Here is a 25,245-nt window from a genome sequence, read left to right on the forward strand (position 1 = left end):
ATCTACTCTCTCTTTCTCCTGTTTCCTGTTACACTCCGGTGGAGTGAATCGTTTGCAACTCCTAGAGGAAACTTCGAATCCCCTTGATAATCGTCGTAAAGATTCGGCATTTTACATTGAAGAGTTAGAAATTTTTGTCCTTTCAGCTCGTAATAGGATAATGCTTATGATATAGGTAAGTCTAGCCATTGATTCATATTAAATAACACAATCCTTAAGGAGAATATGATAAGATAGAACTCAAGTCTTCTTCACATAAACTAAGTACGGAATATAGTTTTGTAGTCATAATCTTGTATCATTCTGTATATATATACATGGTGATTTTAGTATAGACAATTTCACGTAAATGCCAATGCTCTCATTTTTTACATTTGTTTCAAAACGACGAGAGCCTCTCGTTTCAGAGGCGAGAGAGAGAGAGAAAAAAAAACTTTATCTTTGAGACTGTGGTGGCGCTGTCAGGGGTAGTCATGGCAAAGGCAGAGCCACGATCTCACTCTTATTTCTTCTTATGTTCTGTGTCTGCATTTCAAACAAGAGTCTCTCTGAAACGAAGCAGAGACTCTTACAAGTTCATTAGAGCCTGTTTTGATTTCCATGGCTTTACCTTGGTGCTTAAAGTCTGCAGTTCTGATGTCTCCCACCACCGGGTTTAATCTTTATGGCAGTCTTATGAAGCCGGACAGTGGCTTCTTTGCCGCTCCGAGAAAGCTACAGAGCATCCGAAAAGGTGATCGAGAAAGATGGAGAATCCAAGCTGTTTTCAGCTTTCCCCCTGCGTTTCTGACAAGAAACAGCTCAAACAAGATCAAACAAGATCTTCTTGAAGCATGATGATCAGCTTCAGATTGATCAGGTTCTTGATTTCTCTTCTTGTGGGAACCATCATTAGGGTCTTGAGAATAATTTTGGTACACTTAAGAGTCTAGAGATTTGTGATTAAGAAACAATTCTGAATGACTTTTGTTTGCATGGATATAGTTAGCACGTAACGTAAGGTTGAAGCAGTTAACCCAACGAAGCAGCATCTGAAGTCTGATTTAGTCGATGGGAAAAGGGAGCTCATTTATACAACCTGCTTTGATTATGGAAGAGCAAAGGTCAGAACTTGTGTTGCTGTTGTTGAAGAGAGTTAGAATTTTTTTTGTCCTTTCAGCTCGTAATAGCATAATGCTTATGATATAGGTAAGTTTAGCCCTTGATTCATATTAAATAACACAATTAATCCTTAAGGAGAATATGATAAAGATAGAACTCAAGTCTTCTTCACGTAAACTATGTACGGAATGGTTTTGTAGTCATAATCTTGTATCAATCATTATGTGATTTTAGTATATACAATTTCACATATGTTAGTACCATATATACCATATTTTGACATATGTATACATATTTGGCAAAACGGTGGTTTTAATTTAAGTAGTCCCACTATAACTTAGTGTGAAAAGGTTTTAAGTGGGTCCCCCAAGTTAAACAAATTATATATACATACTCTAAAATTAACTTGTTATTAAATCGCTAATAATTAGGACATTTGACTTGAAGGTAATTTTTAAAAATGACTGAATAGTATAATTAACTACAAAATGCATATCATATAAATTTTTGAATGAAAAAAATTAATAGTTGTAAGCACTAAATGACTCAAAATGTGACTCTTTTTTTCTTTAGTTTATTTATTCGTAAAATAAACTCATTTCTCATTAAAATGGGTGGATTTAATATATGCAAACTAGATTACAACATACTAAAGAGTAAAAAGTGAGCCAAAAAAAAAAGAAAGAATTATTGTAAAAATCGTAGAAAAGTGTAAAAAGCTAGTTTGTTGAATTTGAGGGACCCATTGAAAAACCTTTTCACACACTAGGGGCTGTGGTGGGACTACTTTAAAACGAACCAACCTTTTTGCAGAAGAAGAAGAAGAAGAAAAGAGAAAGAAAGAAAGAAAGAAAGAGAGAAGAAGATCATCGAGTTCGTATTCGCGATCTCTCCGAAGAAGAAGAAGAAGAAAGAAGAAAGATCATCGAGTTCGCATTCTCCTATTTCCTGCATTTCTCTTTTCGTATCCAAGCGCACCGGTGGAATCGCTCGCTCCCTCCGCTGCTCCGCTGCCGTAAAACGCCGCCGGCGAATCTCTTATAAAGGTTCGCGGTTCTTCTTCTTCTTCTTCTTCTTCTTCTTCTTCTTTTACTTGTACCGGAACCATAGACGAAAGTATTTCTCTAGGCCTTTTGCTTTCGATTCCCCCCACAACTTTCCCTTTTGCTTTGATTTAACCTAGGTTTAATCAACAACCATGGATTTCGATAAAGCAACTCGAGGGAAGGAGAAAAAGGAGAAAGAGGAGAACCTAATACGACCTGCGAGAAAAACTTCTGAAGAATACTTGGCGGAGAGATTGAAAGATGTGGTGGCTGGGGAGATTCGATACCCTCACACATCTTCTGTGTCCATCTCCATTCCTCAATTCATTGAAAAATATAGGTATTTAGCCAAAGGGGAGGAATGTGTTGATGCTTCTGAAACTTCACTAGCAGGTACATTCTTGGTAATGAATCGGATAAGTTTTTTTTGAGTCTTTGTTTACGATTACACTTATTAGCCACCACTGAACAGTATAAATGTTTAGGGATTGTTTACATTCTTGTTGGAGAGCGAAAATAAAGGGGAATAAGGTTTGAATGAAGGTCGTGTCTTAGTTAGTTGTTATTGGTGACTGAGTCCAACTTAGTCCGAATTCTATGGTAATGCGTAGTTGTTCTCTTTCATAGAGTCTTTTTTTTAGGAACTTGTCGTTATGGTAGGATGCTCAAATTACAAATTGTTGTAAACGTTTGTTTTATGAAACATTGATTTCTCGATTGGATTGTAATTGGTTGTTGTGCGATTTGACTTGAGTGTTAGATTTGGTGTGACCTGTGCTTTATTCCTTTTATTATCCGTAATGAATCTGACACAAGTTCGCATGTTTACTTTTACCATTACTAGCCACTGAGAATGACTAATGATTTGACAAACCCCCAGTTCCTTAATCATTTTGTCTTTTAAAACTTTTCTAGGGCGATTAATGAGCAAACGGAGTCACTCTTCTAAGCTCTTCTTCTATGACCTACATGCTGATGGTTCCAAGGTCTAACTTATGGCTGATGCAAGGTAAATTTTTTGGTTTTTCTTTATTTAAGAGAGACAAATTTACTTTTACATCTATGCATATAATGCTTTCTTTTTTTGTCTTTTGTCTCTCAGAAACTCAACCTTAGGGGAAGCTGACTTTTCAAAGCTTCATACCAAAGCCAAAGTTGGAGACATTGTGGCGGTTAGTGGCTTTCCGACAAAAAGAAATAGGGGAGGAGAGTTGACTCTTGTCACAACATCATTCACTCTTCTCTCCCACTGCCTACACATGATACCGAGTGCTTCTTCCAAGGTTTCAAAGGTAACATTGGCTCTTATATTTATGTTTTCATATCGTGCTTATGCTCTAAATATTTTTATTAATCTTCTTTTTTCGTAGGAACTTGAACGATGGTTTCGAGGTCAACCTCTAAATCCTACTTCTTATATTCTCACAGAGCAGTATCATCATTTCTCCCCTTTCTATATTGAGCTTGATCTTCCACTTCTTATATTCTCACAGAGCAGTATCATCATTTCTCCCCTTTCTATATTGAGCTTGATCTTCCCCTGTTTATTATATTGAGCTTCCAACGTATCAAGTCTGTAGATGGAATATTGCTTGATTGATTTATTATATTGAGCTTCTGCTTTTCTTTTGTCAGGAAAGTAGGTACGGCCAAAGATATCTTGATCTTATGATCAATGAAGATGTTCACCATATGTTACTTGCCAAAAGTAACATTACAAATTACATCCGGTCATATCTGAACCAGCTGAATTTTGTGGAGGTATGCTTCTCTCTGTCTCTAGGTTGAGACACCTGTCATGAGCACTAGTGTTGGAGGAGGAGCTGCACGGCCCTTTTCGGTTCATCATGGTGATAAGAACACAAATATGTTCCTGCGTATCGCACCTTAGCTATATCTCAAGCAGCTTGTAGTAGGTCGATTTACCCGTGTGTTTGAGATAGGAAAGCAATTCAGAAATGAGGGTATTGACATGACCCACCATCCGGAGTTCACCAGCTGCGAGTTCTATATGGCTTTTGCAGACTACAACGAATTGATGAAAATGACTGAGGATTTGCTGAGTGGTTTGGTGAAGGAAATAACTGGTGGTTACAGCAAAATCAAGTTATCATGCTAATGGGTATGATAAGGAACCTATTGAAATCGACTTCACTCCTCCATTCAGAAGACTTGATATGATACCCGAGCTAGAGAAAGCAGCTCAGCTTGATATTCCGAAAGACTTGGCCAGCGAAGAAGCCAATACGTATCTGATTGATGCATGTGAAAAGCTTAAGGTCAATTGCCCTCCTCCCCAGACAACATCTCGACTTTTAGCAAAGGTAAGTACACGTATCTGATTGATGCATGTGTAATGTACACGTATCTGATTGATGCATGTGTAAAGCGTAAGGTCAAGAGAAATATGTACACGTATCTCCTTCTTTAGTTAACATTACATTTGAATATTTAAATATTTTTCTTTTGCAGCTCGTTGGAAAGTATGTGGAGGAGATGTGTGTGAATCCCACATTCATCATCCACCATCCACCATCCAGTAATCATGAGTCCATTTGCTAAAAGTCATAGATCTAATGATGCTTTGACTGAAAGATTCGAGCTCTACATAGTCAAACAAGAAGTAAGTAAAAACCGAATTTTTTATTGACTTGTTTAATGAATTTTTTAATTCTTGTTTGTGAGGACAGAACTTGTTTCATGAATTTTTTATATTAATTGTTTATCTGTCCCAGCTCTGCAATGCATACACCGAGTTGAACAATCCGGTGGTTCAGCGAGAGCGATTTGCTCATCAGCAGAAGGAGAGGGATTCTGGAGATGAAGAAGCAATGGTCTTGGATGAGTCTTCTTGTGTAGCTCTTGAACACGGATTGCCTCCTACAGGTGGTTGGGGTATGGGAATTGACCGCCTCACCATGTTGTTAACCGATTCCCTCAATATCAAGGTCACTCTCTCTCTCTCTCTCTCTCTCTCTCTCTCTCTCTCTAACGTGTCTCTTGGGTTTTTTTGTCAAGCTCTCTCTCTAATGTCTCTCATGTTTTTTTATGAATTACAGGATGTTATTAGCTTCCCAAAGATGTAAGAGTTTGTTGGTTATGGTTTGTCGAGCTCTGCCTTGTGGCTATGTGAATATTTGAGTCGACATGACCCACCACCCGGAGTTCTATATTGGCTTATGCAGACTACAACGAATAGATGGAAATGACTGAGGATTTGTTAGTGTTTTTTTTTTATTATTTGGAACTAGTAAAGAAACTAACAAACTTGATCCCAAATGATTGGGTAACTGAAAGACTAAAAGCCAAAATCAAGTAACTAAGCCAAGGCAACGTTTGTCTTCTTAACACCCTCTCTCTCTCTAAAACTTCTCAATTAAGGTTGTGGTATATATAGTCACATACACGATTATTTTATTAATAACCCTTTTTATGTTTCAACTAGAATTCGTTTCATTTTCACCATTAGCAAAACTTGATAAAAGCACCGCATAGTGAATACATAAGTTTCCGAAATCTTTATTAAAACCAAACCAAACCATCCCATCCTAGTTTAAAAGACCAAAGACTAATAAGTAATAACATACTCGAAACTAAAAACCACATAAATAAAAGACTTGACAGGTCCACCTAAAGAGCAAGTCTACTACTAAGTGGAATGCAGCAGCTAAATTATTAAGTGGACACACATTAAGCTATTACCTTCAAACGCAGCGCAATGACTCTCTCCTCCAACTTGGTGTTAGCAAATACTTTCCGAGTCCCATCTCTAATAGTGCATTCCCCTCCACCCATCTTCATCGAATAGCCTCTTTCTGCCATCTGACCAACACTCAACACGTTTTTATCGATCCCTGGAACGAAAAGCACATTCTTGATCAACTTCCTCACTCCTTTCATCGTGTGATCTTGACATCTCCTTTCCCTTCCGCCAAGACAACCGCTCCTTTACCCTTTCCAGCACGAGCTCTGTATGTTCTGTCTATACTGGTGAAATACTTCAAAATCCGGAGTCATGTAATGGCATTGCCCTCTAACTCCTTCACCTGGATAACAGCTCTAAAAAGACTGGCAAGAAGCTCCACTACGCAGGAAACAACTTCATCAAATGCTAGAAACAGTGGAAACGAACCAGCGGGAGCTTTAAAAAGCCGCAAAAGACCATTGTCTCGAACATCCAAAGAAGGTTCTAAAGCTGCAAAATGTTCAACCAGTGTAATTTTCTTCCCAAGTTTCTTTGTGTATTTCCTAAGTATAGATACTGGGACTGAATATTACATATATTGCAGGCCTCTTCTGTCACGTCCTCCTCTCAACAACCAGCTCTCAGAAAACAAGAGGTTACTGATCCAACCATTTTCAACACATTCATCGCTGTGTGCTATTACTTACTAACTCAACCCTCTGATTAACATGGTTTCTTAAATACACACAAAAACATATCTGTAGGGAATTCAGTTTCATGCAGAATACCAAACAATGTGCAAAGACTACCGTCTGTTAGGTTAGTAGTACGTTGAAGTACCAACCTCTTAGAAAGAAAAAAAAAGTAACTATCTTATACTGCTTAGTGCAATGTCTTGAGGTGATTTATCGAAAGAGTTTGTGTTGGTTCTCTGATTTATGCTGAAATAAGATGGGATGTTTTTGTCTAATGCATTGCAGCAGTGAAAATCTTTCAACTCATAGCAGAACCAAAGCAAAGTCTGCCACTGTATCTTCTCCCTTCGTCTTCAGAAGTGATGAAAGGGCTGAAAGGAGGAAAGAGGTAGAACTATAAACGACCCCCTTTATATTTCTGTTTCTGATTAGAGGACTAATATAGAACAAGAGTTTTATAAAGCTCTCTTTTGCTGTGGCTGTATCTGTTAGTTCTTCAAGAAGCTAGAAGAAAATAACAAGATAGAGGATGCTGTAAAAGAGAAACTCTCTTGCGGCTTCAAGGCAAATCAAAACACTCACTTAGCATCTGAAGAACACAAGAAGAACCCACAAGTTGGTTGTTTTCAGGTAAAGTAAAAACCTTGTCATAAGACTCAACTTGTCATAATTTTGGGTACTGAATCTTTGATGTATGGCATTATAATCACTAGCAGGTACCACTGACAAGGATGACTTCACCAAGATTCCGAAGGAACCAAACTTCACGGACAGTTCAAACTCCTCATAAAGCTTCCTCAACGAAGATCATAAACACCAGAAAAGCAGTCGTAGAGAAGCTCAAAAGCTCCAAGATTCATCCCTCCTCCAAATCGCTGACAAAGATCAAAACTCAAGAAAACTTGTCTCCCAGTATCCTGTAGCACTAAGGTACATACATCAGAGACAAACCCAGTTAACCATTTCTTCAACAGCTGATATGAAGCACACTTGAAGATAATAGTAGAGATTCGACTATTCACGTTGAAGATTTCGAAACTTTTTTCCTTTCAGCTCGTAATCTCATCTCAAGCTTATGATATAGGTAAGTAGCGCTTGATTCAGATTGTAAAACACAAGCCTTCAAGGAGCTTTGTAGAACAGTTCTCTACTCTTCATATAACTATGTACTCAATAGTTTTGTAGGCTCAATCTTGTAACATTTGCATACATTGATATTTGAAATAAAGAAAGCAATCTACTAATCCTTATATATTAAGCACGCCCTTCCTTCTTGCTATGGACTGTGGTTTGTTGTGATGTTTCTCTAGCTGTCATCTTTTTTGCACTTCAAAGTGGTGAGAGACGTCCAGGTAGAGTAAGAAAGATGGCCTGCTTGTTCTTCTTCTTTCACTTTCTGTAACCGCACCTCATTTCACTCTGTCCCTCAGAGAAAGACCCTTGTCACCAAAACCCAATTTTAAGTTCCCACCAAATCATCAGAATCTAGCTTCTTTGGCTCCTGATTCTCCAACTCCTCTTATCTCTCTCCACTCTCTTCATGTTCTCTCAAAAGTCAAAAGCTCAATTTTCGCCAAGGTACATTTCGTTAATCTTGCATTGATAGATTTGTTTGCTACAATTGGCTAATAATTAGTTCTTGGAATTTGCTTCTTTGTTAGACCAATCCTGTTTTGGAACTAATGCTCAACTGCTATAGTATTCTGCCAATGGTTTACATATGTTTTTGAGCATTAAGATATAAACAACAGACTTTCTTGTTTATATAATTCTCTTTTATGCGATCATTGAAGTGTTGAACTCTCTTAAACTTTATCTGTATGATGTTTTGTGAACAGAAGGTTAACAAGGGACAGGCTGCACCAGACTTCACATTAAAGGATCACCGGTGAGCCTCAAAAAGTATAAAGGAAAGCATGTTGTTGTGTACTTCTACCCTGCAGATGAAACCCCTGGCTGCACCAAACAGGTCTCTTACGTCTCTTTTCGGCTACCAATGAGAGCTCTTCTACTATGAATTTGAGCTTGTTCAATATCGATATACATCGCCGTCCTTATACTGGCAGGGCAACACTTCAAGGAGAGACAAAGAGATGCAACAAGCAAACAGGTCAAACCAAGGACATGTAAATTTTAATTGGAGGTCGTCTTCAAATCATAATTTTAATCACAACAAAACAGCAAGATCTGTATTACAACGGCCACAAGTAAAACTCACTGGAGTAATATCATGTGGAAGTACTTAATCATAAGGGTCAACTGAAATGTCTGATTCTCATTCACCTTCACGTTGGGGAACTTCTATTCACAAGAATCTGATAAATATAGTCAAGTTTTATGAAGCACCTCGCAGTAAGGTTTCAGTAATAATGTATGATGTTAGTAATTTGCATTGTCAGCGATAATGCAATTAGCTAGATAGTGTTCGTTTTATATCAGGAAAGAATATGATAACATGGACAGAAGTGGTATTTCCAGTGTTCTCTGAGTGCTTGTTACCTTGAATACGAAATCCTATGACTTTACCTCTGATTCTTGGAGGTTTGTTACGTTGGTGTGACTAGCGACTGGTCCATTCACGGGTTGAAGCACGTGGCATATCTGTGAATGGAAATACTTACTGGCTTGCCTTGAGTCATATTCCAGACTCGCAAAAGGATATATCTTATTGAGTTTTGATTTCTCAACAGAGAGACTCGAAAGTGTGTCTCTTCCAGTTGATGATTTTTTCTTGTTGTTATATGGCATTATCAGTTACTAGAGAAGAGCAAAAACTTTGTCTGTTAGGTATGAGAGATAAGTATTTTCCTTACTATAATGATATACATGTATGGATAGCAACTAAGATTGAGAGTACCAGAGCCATGTCATGGAGGAAGTTCCTAGCGGTGAAACAATCTTTATACCGCCGGTTTTTTATGAGGGATGGATCGGCCAAGAATAACATATTAGTGTGTCCCCGTAAACAACAGAACTCTAACAGCTTCTTCTTACACATTGTAGGAAAGGATCATCATGATGCAGGATCTAAATGCTTACTCGTCTGTTATGTTATCTCAAATCCAACAAGGTTCTTAATTAGGCCAGGCGCAAGGAAAGCACCAATCACATGACTTGTAATATTGCGACACCAGTTTATACATTATCTATTCATATATGGTCTTCGTGATATTAAATTAATGGTACATTTTGCTACTCTCTATAATTAGTAATCTAGGTTTTGTTTTGTCAAACGAGAGCATATACATTTTGTCTTGATCATCAAAAGTTATAATCTGGTTTCGTTTATATAAACCACCAAGACCAGTGACGACCCTTAATTATGTTTGTCAACTGTGATAGTCGATGTTGAATGATCCAAAAACTTGTTGATCTATAGGGATTTGGCTTGGCTGTTCCCTATAATGTATGGTCTTTGTTGATTTATTTAAAGGAACCATTCTAAAAGATTTCAAGATACATAAGACACTTGTTGTATGTATTAGTTGGGACTTGGGGGAGTAAACAACCAAATAGGTTTGGCTTACCTGTAGGGGTCCTATACGGGTACAACGAGATTTGGTATCGGTTCTAAATGTATTCTATGAGGAAGAACCATTGACGAGATCGTTGAATGTATCGACTACGAGGTTCCGGTTTGATATATATATATATATACACTCCAACAAGGATGTGTTATTTGTTTTCAAAAGAAGATAGATATGATCATAAATACATAATTAAGACAAAAATATTTTAATTTAAATATGTATTTTTGAAAAATCCTCTCCAATGTGTATGTTTTGCCAAAAATAAAATAAAAATAATCTACTGTACTGACTGTAGTAAATAAAAAAATTGTCTCCAGCTAAAGATCCCACTCGGCTTTAGCGGTAGAATAAAGAAGCTGAGATGATGCTGAAATCCTAGGCATAGATTCTAACTCCTTTTTCTGGCACTCTTGAAGATCGGATTCGTCGCTGAAGATCTTGACTGTCTTTAAACACTTGGAGTTAGCGAGAATGTATGTCATTAGTTGTTTCTCATCTTCTTCTTTTCCTTGATATCTTTTCCACCTAACAATCTCTAGATGAGACGATAAGCATTGGGGAATAGTACTGGGCTGGTTCCACGAACATGTGGGAGAACCCTGATAATTGATACCATTAGTTTTTATTTAGTAAAATTCATTCATCAAACCTTAGATTGAAGGAAGGGATGATGAGGGCACTTACATGGGTGTCGATCGTAAGAATTTTCAGTTTAGGGGAGTTTTGAAGCATAAAAATAAGAGGTTCCAACCAATGTACTGGCTTGTTTGTAACAAAGATTAAATCTATGAGCCGAGAGAATTTAATGGCGTTACTACAACAGGCAACCTGCAACAACATAAAACAAACAAGCAAGACTATTCTTAAGTGTATGAGGTCTTCTTCAATTGAGGAACAAGGGAGGAACAAAGGAGAGATTATGATGTTACCATTGATTCGGATAAATACAAGCGGAGAAGTCTGGCAGACGAAAGACAGCTCAGAAACTTTCCATCAGGGTTAGGAACATGGCTGATGTATACCTCATCAAGGCAAAGCATATTCTCCATCAAACTAGAATAGTATCCCCAATCGTCATATATCCTTAAATATGTTAGTGGAGGGCAATCTATCACCAACGACGACCCCCCCAATCTGATCTTCCCATCTACCACCACCACCATAAGGTCTATAACTGCCCCATCTCAACCTACCATAAGTAAATTCTTTCAATGAAGGCACTTTGACGGTAAAGTTTGTCAAATTTTCATCCTCATCACGTCGTTGAACATCCAGTTCGCGGAGAACAGGGGAACTTGATAAAAGCCTAGCAAGAGAAACTTCGTCTTTGTACACCACCTTGACAAGTTTCAGATATAAAAGAGATGGCAGGCTAGCATCCGGGAAAGAAACATCGACGAGGATCTGGTTGGACAGAGTTAAAGAAACGAGCGTGCGGCATGTGTAAAGGCTCTTAGGGAAGCTTGTGGGCTCTCCTTCCCAGAGGAGAGCGAAATCTAAATATCTCACGTTGTGGTTAACTGCCTTGTCAACCCACTTTGTTACATCTACGTCAACAGGACATAGTGGACCCAGTTCGACGTCCAGGCATATTAGTGACGGTGCCTTGTGGAGTTGCATTGTCTTGTCAACAAACCAACCAAAGCTCTCGCTGTCTTGGTCTTCGTCTTCTTTGAAGGTGAGGTGAGGCAGCAACTGCCAGATGTAACGCCATCGTTTAGACAAGATGGCAGTGGCCACCTCATCTTTTGCCGGGACCAGGATTAAGATCCGCAATAGCAAATCGTCGGATAAATCACATATCTTTATAGTCTCCTCCATGTCTCTCTCATTCACCTAGCTAGCTAAAAATAATACCACATCACTTAACAAGAAGAAGCAAAGAAGATTGAATTAAAAAAAAAAAGAAAAACAGAGCTCTCTCTCTCTCTCTCTCTCTCTCTGTTTCTAAGAGATAGAGAATGCATCTCAAAGGCCTCTCATAGTTATTTGATCTAAGACTGCTGGAATTTTTATGTATCTAAACTGTTGAAAAGCGTGTGAGCAAGCAATTCATCAACACAGAGAGAGGATCAAAGGATTTGTTAATACAATAAAGCAATATTANATTCGTCTTCGTCTTCGAAGGTGAGGTGAGGCAGCAACTGCCAGATGTAACGCCATCGTTTAGACAAGATGGCAGTGGCCACCGCATCTTTTGCCGGGACGAGGATTAAGATCCGCAATAGCAAATCGTCGGATAAATCACATATCTTTATAGTCTCCTCCATGTCTCTCTCATTCACCTAGCTAGCTAAAAGTAATACCACATCACTTAACAAGAAGAAGCAAAGAAGATTGAATTAAAAAAAAAAACAAAACAAAACAGAACTCTCTCTCTGTCTCTCTCTGTTTCTAAGAGATAGAGAATGCATCTCAAAGGCCTCAAAAGAGCTTATGACTCTCATAGTACATTTTCGTAAAAAATATATATTTTTTCAGCGGTTGTAACTCTAAAAAGTTTCGTCGGTTAAATGTAGAGTTGTGTCTCTTACAAACAGTTGTGTCTATACAAATGTTTACATCTTTATAAATTTATATATAAGTGACTTCTCATCATTGTATTCAAATTTTCTTTATTTTAAATTTTTGATAAAAAATTTATACAGTTGCATCTCTCTAAAAAGTTATGTCTGTTGAATATAGAGTTGTGTCTTTTACAAACAGTTGTGTCTATTCAAATGTTCACATTTTTAGAAATTTATATATAAATAACTTCTCATCATTGTATTCAAACCTTCTTTATATTTGTATTAGTTAAAAGAGAATTTGTTAGAAATGACGTCTTATCACTGGGAGAAATTTATTGCAGTTTGATATATTTTGGTAATCGTTTTAATATTTAATTATATTCAGTCTCTAGGTATATATCTTCATAAATTATTAATTTTAAGATATTAAAAATATATTTTAGCTGTTTAACTGAACCATTACAACATTGGTATATTTAATATTTAAGATCACAGTCACTTGGATAAACTCTTAATAAATTATTATTTATTAGTTTTAAATAACTAAAATATATTTAAATGAATTGTTGCAACCTTTTAATTACACCACGGCAAATTTTGTTTATTTGATGAACCATTAAAACTTTTGATTTATCTTATTAACCATTGCAATTTTTTTGGTAAATTAGATATTTATGGTTGTGTGTACAATACTAAAATATATTGAAATAATTTTGTGTTTTCGTTTAAGTAACCTTAAGATACTCTCTTTAACCATCTATTCATCGAGGGTTATCATTCTATTGGTATGAATCCAAACCAAAATTTTTGTTTTTCGCTGTTAAAAAATATGGTTCAAGTTGATTTTTTCAGAAAATGAGAGCATATTGGCTCGTATATTTTTTGTCACAAGTATATATTTGTCTACTCCATGCTTTTTGATTAGAAAACTAATTGTATTATAGAAAACAATATGGATTTCTATATTTATTTTAAAAAAAAAATATGATTATGAAATATCAAGGTAAAAATAAAAATAAAATATCACAGTTTGTTCTATTATATTTTCTACTGCTGGGAATATTCAGTTTATTGGGAGATGGAAAACCAGTGATCAATAGAAAGATTGACGGTTGAGATGATTGTCCAATAAATTATCTTGATGACATAGACTTATCTACAACTTCATATAGGTTAAGGGAATTTGTATATTTAGTTCTAGTCATAATACACTCAAATTGAAATCTTAACAACAAAAGATACTGAATATGAAATATTTTAAAAGTTTGAAAAGGTTTTGGATTCTCACTGCCAAAAAAAAGAGGAGCGTGTGAGAGCAATGAACCCGACCGTTGTTGGCCGACCATCTTCCTTAGACGCACACATTGTGATGCTACATCATACACCTAAATATTATTGTTACAAGTTCTAACTATTATTGTTTTTTTTTGAATTACTAAGAGGTTCCGGACCTAGACCCGTACATACCCTCAGGCCAGAGACAAGAGCATTTTATATGGTCCCCTCCCAAGTGCCGTCCCTCGAACCGGTGACCTCTAAACTTTGCCAGAGAGTTTTTACCAATTCAGCTATCGACGCTTGGTTCTAACTATTATTGGTCCCCTCTATTTATTATATTATTTATTTATGTGTGACTTAGGATAATTAACCAGCATCTTATGCGGAGAAAAATAAGTAGTAAGTACATTCAATATTGGATTAACTATATATATATAATCTATTATAATTGCCAAAATGTTTATTGACTATAGGTTGTATTATATAAAAATATGTTTCATCTATAAAACGATAGTTGTTTGTATTATATATTCATTTACAATACTACTTTTATGGTTGTCAAAAAAAAAATACTACCTTTATGAAAATAGATATATTCTTTTTTTTATATGAATATATAACTGAGTTTTGATTTAAATAAATAAAATATGTGATAATTTTCTGTTTAGTTATATTCAAATTTGAGAGGATTGGTAATTTTCTTACTGACTGACTGAATAGTAATATTTATATTCATTTTTTATGAAGTAAAAATTGATTTTGGAAATAGAAATCTGTTTGAGTTCTGCTAAAAAGGATTAAAATAATTAATTGAAATGAATTTAAACCAATCATTATGTCATTTTAAGAATGGTCCTCAATTAATATTTTTAATATTTTTAATTTATGATATGATTATTTCAGAAATTTATAGTGTCTTATACAATGTGTTTATAATTTTATCATTAAAAAGAAAACAAAATAAAAGAAATTTAAAAATATAATCATTTACATATCATATTTGACAACAAGAGAACAAGTTGTAATGGTTCATAAAATATACAAAAATATGACTGTAAGGTTAAGAAGAGAAGACACGACTGTAGATTGCATTTATTCATTTTTCAGAAATTAAAAAAATATTTTACGAAAAGTTACGATGAAAAGACACAGATAAAAAGTTACATTAAAAAGATGCGAACGAAAGATTACGAATAAAAGCGAACAAAATAACATGACTGCAATGTAATCTCATGGCAGTTAATCGTAAAAATTTATTTAACTTGATGTGTGTAGCATTGATAAATATTTATTTAATCATATGTGAAGGTAAGATTATTTTTTAAAGAATATTTTTCAAATGAAATATAAAGAATGTTTTAAACATTAGTATATTTTTGAATTTTTTATTAAATAGTTTAGGAATCCCAATATTTTAATAAATAAATTTAATTAAATAATTTTTGTAATAAATATTTTACTAAAATGAGTTACCCCGCGATATCGCGGGAGCTCCATACCTAGTATATATAGAAACAGAGAAAAATTAAAAAAGAAAGCACTATCCAAATTCCAAAGGTTGGAGTTAGTTTAATAAAGCTCTCTTTTGCTGTGGCTGTATCTGTTAATTCTTCAAGAAGCTAGAAGAAAAGAACAAGATAGAGGATGCTGTTGAGCAATATATAATTTTTTTTTCACTAATTATAGTGAAAAAGTCATCATAATTTTTATAGGTTCAAGATAGTAGTATTAAAAATCATTTATGTTACATCCCCTGCTATTTTAATTTATTTTTATAATATTAACAATTGAGGTCTCTAAAGAAATCAACTTGCATTTTAATAATTTTCATTTAATGAAAAAAACTCTTTATACAATTTATTTTACTATATAGCGAAAAAAGTAGACAAATGGCTTATCATGATTTTATTGGATTAGATTTGACAAATTTTCTTTTATCATAAACTTCACTCCTAAGTTTTTATAAACCCCTTTTAAGTACAAATCTGAGACTAGAGTATCCAGTTGAGATAATCAAATCCCAAAGAAAAAGAAAAAAAAAAGAAAAAAAATCATATCTATAAACCCCAAAAGAATTGACCAATCATCTAAGAAACAATGATTAAGGTGTGAAAAAAAAATTAAACAAAATTCTGAAAAAAACTCCTGAGAATTATGAACAAGAAAAAAGAAAGAAAAAAAAAACTCTTAGACCAAGAAATCAGGACTTGAGAGGAGGTTGAGATGCTTGCTTCCGATTGTGTCTTGTAGTATTGTCATCTCTCCTTCTTTCTCTAATACTTTCTCCTCCAATTTCTCTACCATCCCTTTCAATGTCTCGTTCTCTGAGTTCAAAAGCATGTTCTTCTCACAGCATTGTCTCAACTGTCTCCATACCTGGTCTCTTTCACCTGACACTTTTGGTAATAGTGCGTTCATCCTCGCCAACTCTTTTGCGGCTTCCTGTAGATTGCTTTCGAGCCGGTTTATGCTTTCCTCCTTCTTCAACATCTGATGTCAAAACCATCAGTTACATATATAAATGGGACTAGTTTCTTTATAATCAAGAGCCACATAAACAGACATGGGATGGGGTTATTCTTGTTTTACAATACCTGATGCTTGAGGTCTTTCAATTCGTGGCTCGTAACTGATAGGTTGTCCGAACTGCTTTGAACCTCACATCTCAGAATCTCATTACCTCGTACTGCTGCTGCTAGTTCTGCTTGCAGCTGTTCAATTTCTTGTTCCTTGGAGTACAGTTTCTCCCGCAATAGACTTGTGATTAGGGTCTCAGATTTCATTTCAGCTCGCAGGGTGTCCTACATGAGATTGAGCTAAACGTTAGCCACATATTACCGTAAAGTAAAAAGCAGGACATAAATGAGGATTCATTAGATATATTAAGAAATGGACATCAGAAACTCACTTCAACTGATTGGTTTCTTTGTTCCTTGGGCCTACCGGTACTTGAGCAAGACGACTCTGAATTCGAAGCTACCACACTGGTCACCGTTTGCAAACTCCTCTTCAGGTTTTCAGTTCCACGCCTTATTCCATGGACTTTCATTTCAGACTCAATCATAAACTGCTCACTTAATCCGTCCTTCATTGAATTCGTATCCTGATAGGTTTCAGGAAACTGAGTTAATTTCCCTTTGATAAACTTCAGTAACTTGTAACACAGCTGGCTGCTCTCATTTAACATTGACACCCCTTGGTCTTGCAAGTAGCAGACACGCATCTTCAACTCATTCTCTAGCTTTAGAGTTGTAATGTCTATTTCTTGACCATTTCCTTTCAATCGATTCAGCAGACAGATATTCTCATGGCGAAGCGAGTCAGTTTCAAGCTTCATTGATTCTACTTCCCTTCTAAGTGAAAGCTCAATCCCTGTCAACCTTATTTGCTCGACCTGCAATTTTTTTACCAACTGGTCTAATTTCTCTGACGGTTGCTTCTTACCCTCCTCCGCAACACCATCTCGAAGTCCCTCGATTGTCTTCCCTTGTTCTTTGCAAGTTCTGAGAAACTTCGTAACTGATTTGTGCAACTCCCTGCATTCTTGATCCTTCTCTTCAAAGTTTCTTCTTAAGAAATCAAGATCTTCTGTAGCACCTGCATAACTCTCTTGTAACTGGGAGAGAGTTTGTTTAACATAAGAGTTCTCTTCATGCAATTCATCTGCTGTTGTGGTCAGCTCAGCAACTCTTCTCTCCAAATGTGTTATCATATCTTTGTTCTTTATCTCACTTTCATGGAAAGCCGATAGTTCTCTTTGGAGTGAGACATTGTGCTCGGCAAGCTCTCTGACACGCTCTCGGAGCTTCTTCTCTTCAAGTTGGAAATTTTCGAGCTTTGTCGTCCACTCACCTGACCTTCTATCAAGCTCTTTCTCCAATCCAGCCTGCAACTCGCTCTTCTCCTTTTCCAATCTCTGTATATGCAAGTCCCAATCTGACTTTACCCATCTGATTTCTTCCCTGGCAGAAGCCCTCTCAACCATTTGGGACCGCAAAAGTTTTACATTTTCAAATGCTAAGTTGAGCCTCTCATCTTCCAGTTTTCTAACCGCCCCAACCAAAGATGAAACATCGAAGTCACAGTCAGAAAGGCATCTCTGCTGCTCCAATTCTTCAGAAAACAACTTGGCTCTCTTCTCAGCTTCTTTGATTTTCATTTCAAGCTCGGAGTCCATATCGTCTTCCATACACTTATACACGTTCTTACCACGTACACAATTTTGCTGGAGCTCTCCGCAGTCCTGAGCATAATATCCGTTAACAGGTTCGTAATGTTCAGCCAGTGAAACATTGGCGGTGACATCTGAGCTTGAGTCAAAAGTTCTATGAAGGGATCCGCCATAGACATCTTGAATTGTGATGGGTTCATGGTTTGACCCTTTTGACTTGCCATTAGTCTGAGAGAGTCTTTCAATGACATTTCTTGCAAGCGAACGAGGTGATCCATGCCTCAGCCCATTTTCCACACAGTCAGCAGAAGAGACACGAAAACGGGTGCCTTTAGACTGGGACTTTCGTTTCTCATTGAAAGTGGCTGATGGTGATGTAGGGACTGTCCACTGAACACGTGGGGGAAGCCTCCTTCGGCTTATACTCCCAGAGACATCGCTGCGTGAAGAACAACTCTTTTGCTTACACTGTTCTAAGTGCTCTTCTCCATCAATATAACGGTCCAGAACTTTACTAGAGACAATACTAGAAGAAGATGAAGAACTCCCAGATGAATCATGTTGAAGCTTGTCTGCTTCACACTGCCTTTCCCTAACTTGTCTTTCTGGCGTAAAGCATCTGGAACACAGCAAATACATCACGTTGTTCGTCAGTGGTTTCATTAAACAAAAGTTGAGAATTGTCAATAAAAAAATCTCATAAGAAATGAAGAAGGCATACCGAGATGAATGATTCCGCCGCCTATCCTGACTATTCGTAGCACTGCTTAGTTCATTCGTGGAAGCGTCTTCAAACTGATCAAAAAGGAAACCTGCCGAAGACAAAGAAAGGCTTCGTCTAAGAGCTGGACCACCAGAAACTTGACCCTGTGACTTAGGACTATCAAACTCTTGTTCAGCGTGACTGTTAGCTTGGGTTTTCATCTTACTATCCGCTGCTTTTTCCTGCTTATCAGTTCCATTACCAGCCGAAGATCTAAAAAAGAAGAGCTTTTTCATTGTTTCTCCAACTGCAGCTGCAATCAAAACATACAAAACGCAAATCAATAAATCGAAAGATATATATAAACTACACTAATCTCCTACACTAAACTAGAAAAAGTTCACATTTTTTTGCAGCAAATACTCTCTCTTAAAGCAGGAGTGTTCCAAGTGAATCAAAATAAATGAAATCATCACTCTACTCAGAGATTCAGAAACTCAAGACTTAGATTCTAAAACAAAAGACCAAATTAACCCTAAGCATCTGTCTTCAAAGCCTACGATAAACCCTAGAGACGAATCAAACCAGATCGAATTGTTAACAACCAAGACACGAATCGAACCTGAATCCAAGTTGCGGAGAAACTGATGAAGAAAATGTTCGGCGAGATTACTCGAACAGTAACAAAATCTATAAAAAAAAAGGCTCTCTCTTTGAACGATCTAATCGATTTCGTCGCCAGAAAAACTCTTAACTCGTCGGAAAATTGAAAAAGGAAAAAAAAAAAAAATGCCAAAGGCGAAATCTTTTTTTTTTAGAAGAGACAATTTAGCTTTAAAGAAAACGAAAGAATCACAGAGAAGAAATAAATTTTCAAAAATTCAAAAAAAGATAAAATCTTTAGGATTTATGAACTTACCATAAATCAGCGATTTTGCAAATCGGAAATTTGAGATGATTCGAACGGAGAAGAGAAACTGAAACGCTGATTTATTAACAGCGTTAGGTAACGTCGATTTGAACGAAACAAGTGTTTTGCTTGTGAGAGAGAGAGAGAGAGAGAGAGAGAGAGTGTGCGTTCGTTGACGACGAAGAAAGAATCCAAAAGAACAAAACGGCTCCAAAATCTTTTTGGTGGTGTCAATACGTAAATAGAGCATCAGTGGAGGGTACTTTTGCTAAATCTTTTAAATATTTCTTTGCGCGGATAAAGCCATTGAGAGGAGCGTAGGCGTAGCTAATATACGTTATTTTGTCACTCACTCAACTACATATGCAGATATGCTTGACTTTATAATCATGTTCAATAGCAACACTCGAACAAAACTAGTAAAATACAATTTCAGACTATTATACTACAAAGAGGTTTGTTTAAGGTGTTTTTTGAAATATATTGTTGGTCCACAAGATTGTTCTAAGATAATTTGGTTAGATAAGTATCACAAAATACATAGATTTGAGCGATGACAAAAGTATCTAAAGATTTTCATAGCGATAAGATGTAATTATGGTATAATCTGAAGTGATAACGATAAAATATAATGATAGATTGTGGATGATGGTTATACCGTTTTTGTGGTTGATAATCTTTTAAACTGTAAATGTATGAATCACTATATTATAGATAGTGTTCAAGAAAGCGTTAGACGGTATCTGGGCGGTGACCCAACGCCTAGCGCATAGAACGCTTAGTCGGGGCCTAGACGGTTTTTAGGTGGTTTAGACGTTTACAACATAAAACATTATATATATATAATTATATTAAAATATATGTTATAAAAATAAAAAAATTATAAATTATAAACAACGGTAAGAAAAATACATTTATTTAAGTTATATTAACAACATATAAATGTTTATAATTACGTATATAGATATAAAACATAATAATTTAATTATATGTAATTTAAAAATCAAAAATATAAATATTAAAATAAAATTTATGTAATTATAAGCGAATTAGGCGGTCATTTAGGCGTCTGCTGAGCGCCTAGCGCCTAGACGGCGCCTAAGCGGCTGTCTAAACCGTTTTCTTGAACACTGATTATAGATTACCAACTAGGCAATGACGTACATAATTAATTATTTAACATAAACGTAAAAAAATAAGAAGATTTCTCATTTTTACTTTTATGCTATAGTTTTTGTTTTTCTTTTTAGGTTTGAAAACAATACATAGTAATAAACAATACAATCTATTATTTTGACACATATTCGACATAAATATATTGAAATGATAGTCAAAAGAAGTAGTGAGTTATTTCAAGATAAAAATATGACATCATATATATAGATGACTTTTTACTTGTATGAATTGAGTGGCCAAATCGAAAAAATTAAGTCAAACATCGAAAAAAGTTAAGTCAAACTAAAATCAGTTATAAAATTTAGAGAACCAAAGAGAAGAATATTTTGAAGCCTTTTAGACAAAATAAGGACTCTACCTTACACTATTGTTTTGTTTCATCTGGCTGTGCCAAACCAAACGGCAAAGCCACTGGTTTAAAAACAGTCTTCGACCTTTTTTCATACTGTATCACTCTCTCGGTTAGGGTTCAATCAGACCGGACGGTTATCTTTATTCGCTCATACTCCAAACGCAGCCGTTTTAAATGGAGAGTGCCGCAAAGCAACGACGCCGTTTCACCTGGAACTAATTTATTTCTTCTTGAGTTTTTTTTTTTGTTTTTTTCTTATATATCATCAATTCATCATCAACAAGAAGATCACCCCCACATTTGCAGCAAAATCCAATATACTAATCTCTCTTATTGCAAAGTTTCTGCTAACTTATTTCTCTCTTTGCCATGGAGATCGATACCGTAACCAACGGAAACTCTGACGCCGTCATGACGGAAACCACCCCCACGTTCACTCCTTCACCTGTCGTGCCGTCGTCGAGGTTGAGTCAATTGACGGAATCCCTCAAGCTTGAGCACCAGCTCCTCCGTGTACCTTTCGAGCATTACAAAAAGACGATCCGTACCAATCACCGCTCTTTCGAGAAAGAGGTCTCCACCGTTGTTTCCGGCGTCGGAGATTTGGCTGATTCCGATTGGTCTAAAGACGTCACCGTTTCGCGTCTCTCTAGCCTTGTTTCTCGATTACAAGGCCTCAAACGAAAGGTTAAATTTTTCCTCTCTCTCTCTCTCTCTCTGTGATCGGTGTTGTGAATTAGGTTTCTGTTTTGGTTTTGGTTGATAAATAAATGGGGTAAACAAAATTTCTAATTTTGATCTTGTTGAGGTTGAAGATCAAAGTAAAGTAGTTGTCTTTCGCTATTATATCTCTGACGTTTAGTTACTACAGGACTTTACCACTATACATTGAATCTAGATGATTGTTTTACATTTGATTTGTATATATCAGATCAAGGGGATGCAATGTAGTGGAGTTTGTTTCATGGGAACTTCCCATCTGACCATTTGCAAATTTTGCATCGTCTTCCAAATTTGTATTCTTTGGGATGGTTTCTAACTGGGTGGTTATATAGCATAGCTTACATACTTTTTCGTGTTGTATTTCAGTTGGAAGAAGGGACTAATGTGGAGAATTTGCAAGCTCAGAGATGTCGTGCTCGTATCGACCATTTGGATTCAGCAGATGTGGAAAATATCACTGAATGGAACAATACAAAATTGAAACGGATTCTTGTGGACTACATGCTGCGGATGTCATATTTCGAGACTGCTACAAAGCTTTCTGAGAGCAGCAACATTTTGGTTTCTCTCTCCCTCTTGACACTGATTATATTTCATTATTTGGAGATAATTTAACCGCTTGAAATTACTCGGAGCATGATCATTGATATGTCTCCTGCAATGGTTAAAATATTATTTGCTGTTTTCGTTTTTATAAGCAGTGAAACGGATTTGTTGTTTTGTACTGCATCTCTATGAAATGCCAATAATAAACATCTCATCTTTTCAGGACCTTGTCGACATTGACATATTTCGAGAAGCTAAGAAGGTGATTGACGCCCTTAAAAATAGGGAGGTAGCTTCTGCATTGTCATGGTGTGCTGATAATAAAACGCGGTTGAAAAAGTCAAAGGTATTGTGGTGTGCATGCTCTACGTACTCTCATGGTTAAGATTTACTTTCATTTGTTTATGAACTTCACGCTGTTTTGTCTTTAAGTATCCAATTCTTTACGAGAACCATATCCTGAATAATTATATCTTGTTCTTTTTAATAACAGAGCAAATTTGAGTTCCAACTAAGGCTGCAAGAATTCATCGAGTTGGTACGAGTTGATAGAGCTGACAGCTACAAACAAGCAATCCATTATGCTCGAAAGCATCTAGCACCATGGGGAGCAACCCATATGAAGGAATTGCAGCATGTTTTGGCTACTTTGGCTTTTAAAAGTACTACGGAATGCTCAAAATATAAGGTGAATCCTTCTTATGATTATATAAATGTTTTACCCCGTGTTTCAAAAGCCAATCTGTGGCTCTTCAAGGATGAAAACTGACGCTTCAACTTGTATCTTTCCCGAATTGATTTTGTTTAAAAAACCAAAAACGTGGATATTGATTTCACTGTCTCTTTATATAACAGGTTGCTTCTGTAATCTTTTCCGTCTCTGTTTGTTGCTGAATAATATGTGTTTCTTCCAACTCTTGTTGAATCTTAATTGATCATTGCATGTATTGCTTAGGCTAAGCACTAACATACATGTTTTCGTCTTTTCTCAGGTTTTGTTTGAACTACGACAGTGGGATGTTTTGGTTAATCAGTTTAAACAAGAATTTTGCAAGTTATATGGCATGACAATGGAACCCTTATTGAACATCTACTTGCAAGCAGGATTGTCTGCGCTGAAAACTCCGTAATCATCAAACTCTATCAAATTTTTTTATCTGATGGTTTTAATTGTCTATTTTCTGCATCTGAAAATAAAGGGGCAGAAAGTCATTTTTCGAAATGACACCCTTGTGTGATTCTTACTGGGGTTTGTGTTTATACCTTGACATTACTCAGATATGGTTTCGAAGAAGGTTGTACCAAAGAGGACCCGCTCTCACAAGAGAACTTCCGGAAGCTAGCTTTGCCTTTACCATTCTCCAAACAGCACCATTCAAAGCTTGTTTGCTATATATCTAAGGAGCTAATGGACACAGAGAACCCACCACAGGTGCTGCCCAACGGCTATGTCTACAGCACCAAGGTTTGATTCTGTTATTGTACAACTTCCTCTTTCCTGTTCTTTTTCTCTTTATAGAATCTTTTGTTTTGAGCTAGATCAGTGGCATCAGTCTAATCCTAAATAGTTCAAAACTTTAAAAGTTGGGTAACCTTTTTATAATTAATTGATGAATAATGAACTTGCAGGCTCTCAAGGAAATGGCAGAAAAAAATGGAGGTAGAATAACATGTCCAAGGACAGGGTTTGCGTGCGACTTCACGGAGTTGGTTAAGGCATATATATCCTGAACCCAGATGCTCATAATCCTCACTTTGGTCGCCTTATCAGTGGATGACTGTGAGGTCAGTATTAAGACCAAAGAAACTGAAATTTCCAACTTTCTTCGTTGCTAGTCTTTGTGAATATGCACTTACAGATAAAACTTCGCATCACTTTTGTAGAAACAGCTCTTTCCTTTGTATATCAAGCTATTTCTTCATTTCAGTCTTATGACAATTTTCTAGTCAACATGGTTTTAATGGAAGCAAGTTTGGCTGCATTGGTCTGATATATCTCCTTTTTCTTCTGCTAATTATACTTCTTATCCACTAGTCGTTTCTGTATGAATAAACCTATTCTTGTTTGGTTCAGAGAAGGAAAAAAAATTTCAACGTAAAAGTTGAAAGTAAAATTTATTGTCAAACTACCATTTCACAAACCACAGTTAAGCGATTCTACCACCAGTATCCTCACTTGAGCACTTGAGGTGTCTAACCTAGTTCCGTTTGGTTTCACCTATGTGGAAACCATCGTGATCCAACATGTTCATCATTTCTCTTTTGTTTGTTGGCTTTGGTTATGGAACGTGGTACAGTTTACAAATTCGGATTAAGGAATAGAGTAACACTAATCTTTTTATTCACTCCAATATCTCAATTCATTCGTAAATTGATATTATAGAGACTGTGCTCTGAAAACAAGGTTGTGCAATAATGACTGGGCCATTCAGCTGCAGATCTCAGAACACGAAGCTCACCAGATAGGAGGTCTCTTGCCATCTGCCTTCTAACAACAAGTCTTTGTGATACAAAGTAGCATTTAGATTCTTCCATTTCCTGCAAAGGCACCCAATACACCTTTTTCAAAATCTCCATTGTCGGTCACTGCGTGGCAATTAGTTGAGAAAATTGTTCGATAGTACCTTGATGCAAGCACTATGATCCTCAATTAATCTGTTGATATGAGACAAGAGGATCTTATGTGCCTCCAACTCTCTGCTCCTGTCCTTTAAAGGAAGCCGAGCTAGTCGGCCATCATGTTGTGCAGCTTCTTTTGACAAATCATTCAGCTCTGAGAATCATATTATACTGTTAATACTTTCAGCATTAGCCTCAAA

At 36.3% G+C, this 25,245-nt stretch overlaps 5 protein-coding genes, 1 long non-coding RNA gene and 1 pseudogene across 6 annotated transcripts in view; 3 read left to right on the forward strand and 4 right to left on the reverse strand.

The window, feature by feature from the left end:
• On the forward strand, positions 1,923-5,495 carry LOC104791790 (annotated as a pseudogene).
• Positions 6,168-7,596, forward strand: LOC104699136 (protein WVD2-like 1). Its single transcript, XM_019246375.1, has 5 exons — positions 6,168-6,333; positions 6,597-6,651; positions 6,813-6,915; positions 7,020-7,157; positions 7,244-7,596. Exons 1-5 carry the CDS (start codon positions 6,168-6,170, stop codon positions 7,448-7,450), a joined length of 669 nt encoding a protein of 222 aa, XP_019101920.1. The 3' UTR covers positions 7,451-7,596.
• Positions 10,543-10,852, reverse strand: LOC104791789. Its single transcript, XR_768958.1, has 2 exons — positions 10,742-10,852; positions 10,543-10,656 (listed from the first exon to the last, which is right to left on the reverse strand). It is a non-coding gene; the product is annotated as an uncharacterized LOC104791789 (long non-coding RNA).
• On the reverse strand, positions 11,132-12,157 carry LOC104699137 (putative F-box/FBD/LRR-repeat protein At1g22000). The gene has a single exon (XM_010414479.2). The coding sequence runs from the start codon at positions 11,876-11,878 to the stop codon at positions 11,132-11,134; it is 747 nt and encodes a 248-aa protein (XP_010412781.1). The 5' UTR covers positions 11,879-12,157.
• On the reverse strand, positions 15,759-19,821 carry LOC104791788 (rootletin-like). The gene is made up of 5 exons (XM_010517759.1): positions 19,639-19,821; positions 18,738-19,032; positions 16,754-18,635; positions 16,440-16,646; positions 15,759-16,335 (listed from the first exon to the last, which is right to left on the reverse strand). Exons 2-5 carry the CDS (start codon positions 19,013-19,015, stop codon positions 16,033-16,035), a joined length of 2,670 nt encoding a protein of 889 aa, XP_010516061.1. The 5' UTR covers positions 19,016-19,032; positions 19,639-19,821; the 3' UTR covers positions 15,759-16,032.
• On the forward strand, positions 21,419-24,419 carry LOC104791791 (macrophage erythroblast attacher). The gene is made up of 7 exons (XM_010517761.1): positions 21,419-21,844; positions 22,247-22,441; positions 22,650-22,772; positions 22,920-23,114; positions 23,419-23,552; positions 23,705-23,891; positions 24,056-24,419. Exons 1-7 carry the CDS (start codon positions 21,527-21,529, stop codon positions 24,155-24,157), a joined length of 1,254 nt encoding a protein of 417 aa, XP_010516063.1. The 5' UTR covers positions 21,419-21,526; the 3' UTR covers positions 24,158-24,419.
• Positions 24,738-25,245, reverse strand: part of LOC104791792 (ribulose-1,5 bisphosphate carboxylase/oxygenase large subunit N-methyltransferase, chloroplastic-like) — a 6,593-nt gene continuing 6,085 nt past the window's right edge. The window contains exon 15 of the mRNA XM_010517762.2: positions 24,738-24,964. Coding sequence (XP_010516064.1) covers positions 24,782-24,964 — 183 coding nt within the window. The 3' untranslated portion in view covers positions 24,738-24,781. The remainder of the gene's footprint in view (positions 24,965-25,245) is intronic.

The sequence above is a fragment of the Camelina sativa genome, chromosome 6 (genome assembly GCF_000633955.1).
Source record: "Camelina sativa cultivar DH55 chromosome 6, Cs, whole genome shotgun sequence".
Lineage (NCBI taxonomy): Eukaryota > Viridiplantae > Streptophyta > Magnoliopsida > Brassicales > Brassicaceae > Camelina > Camelina sativa.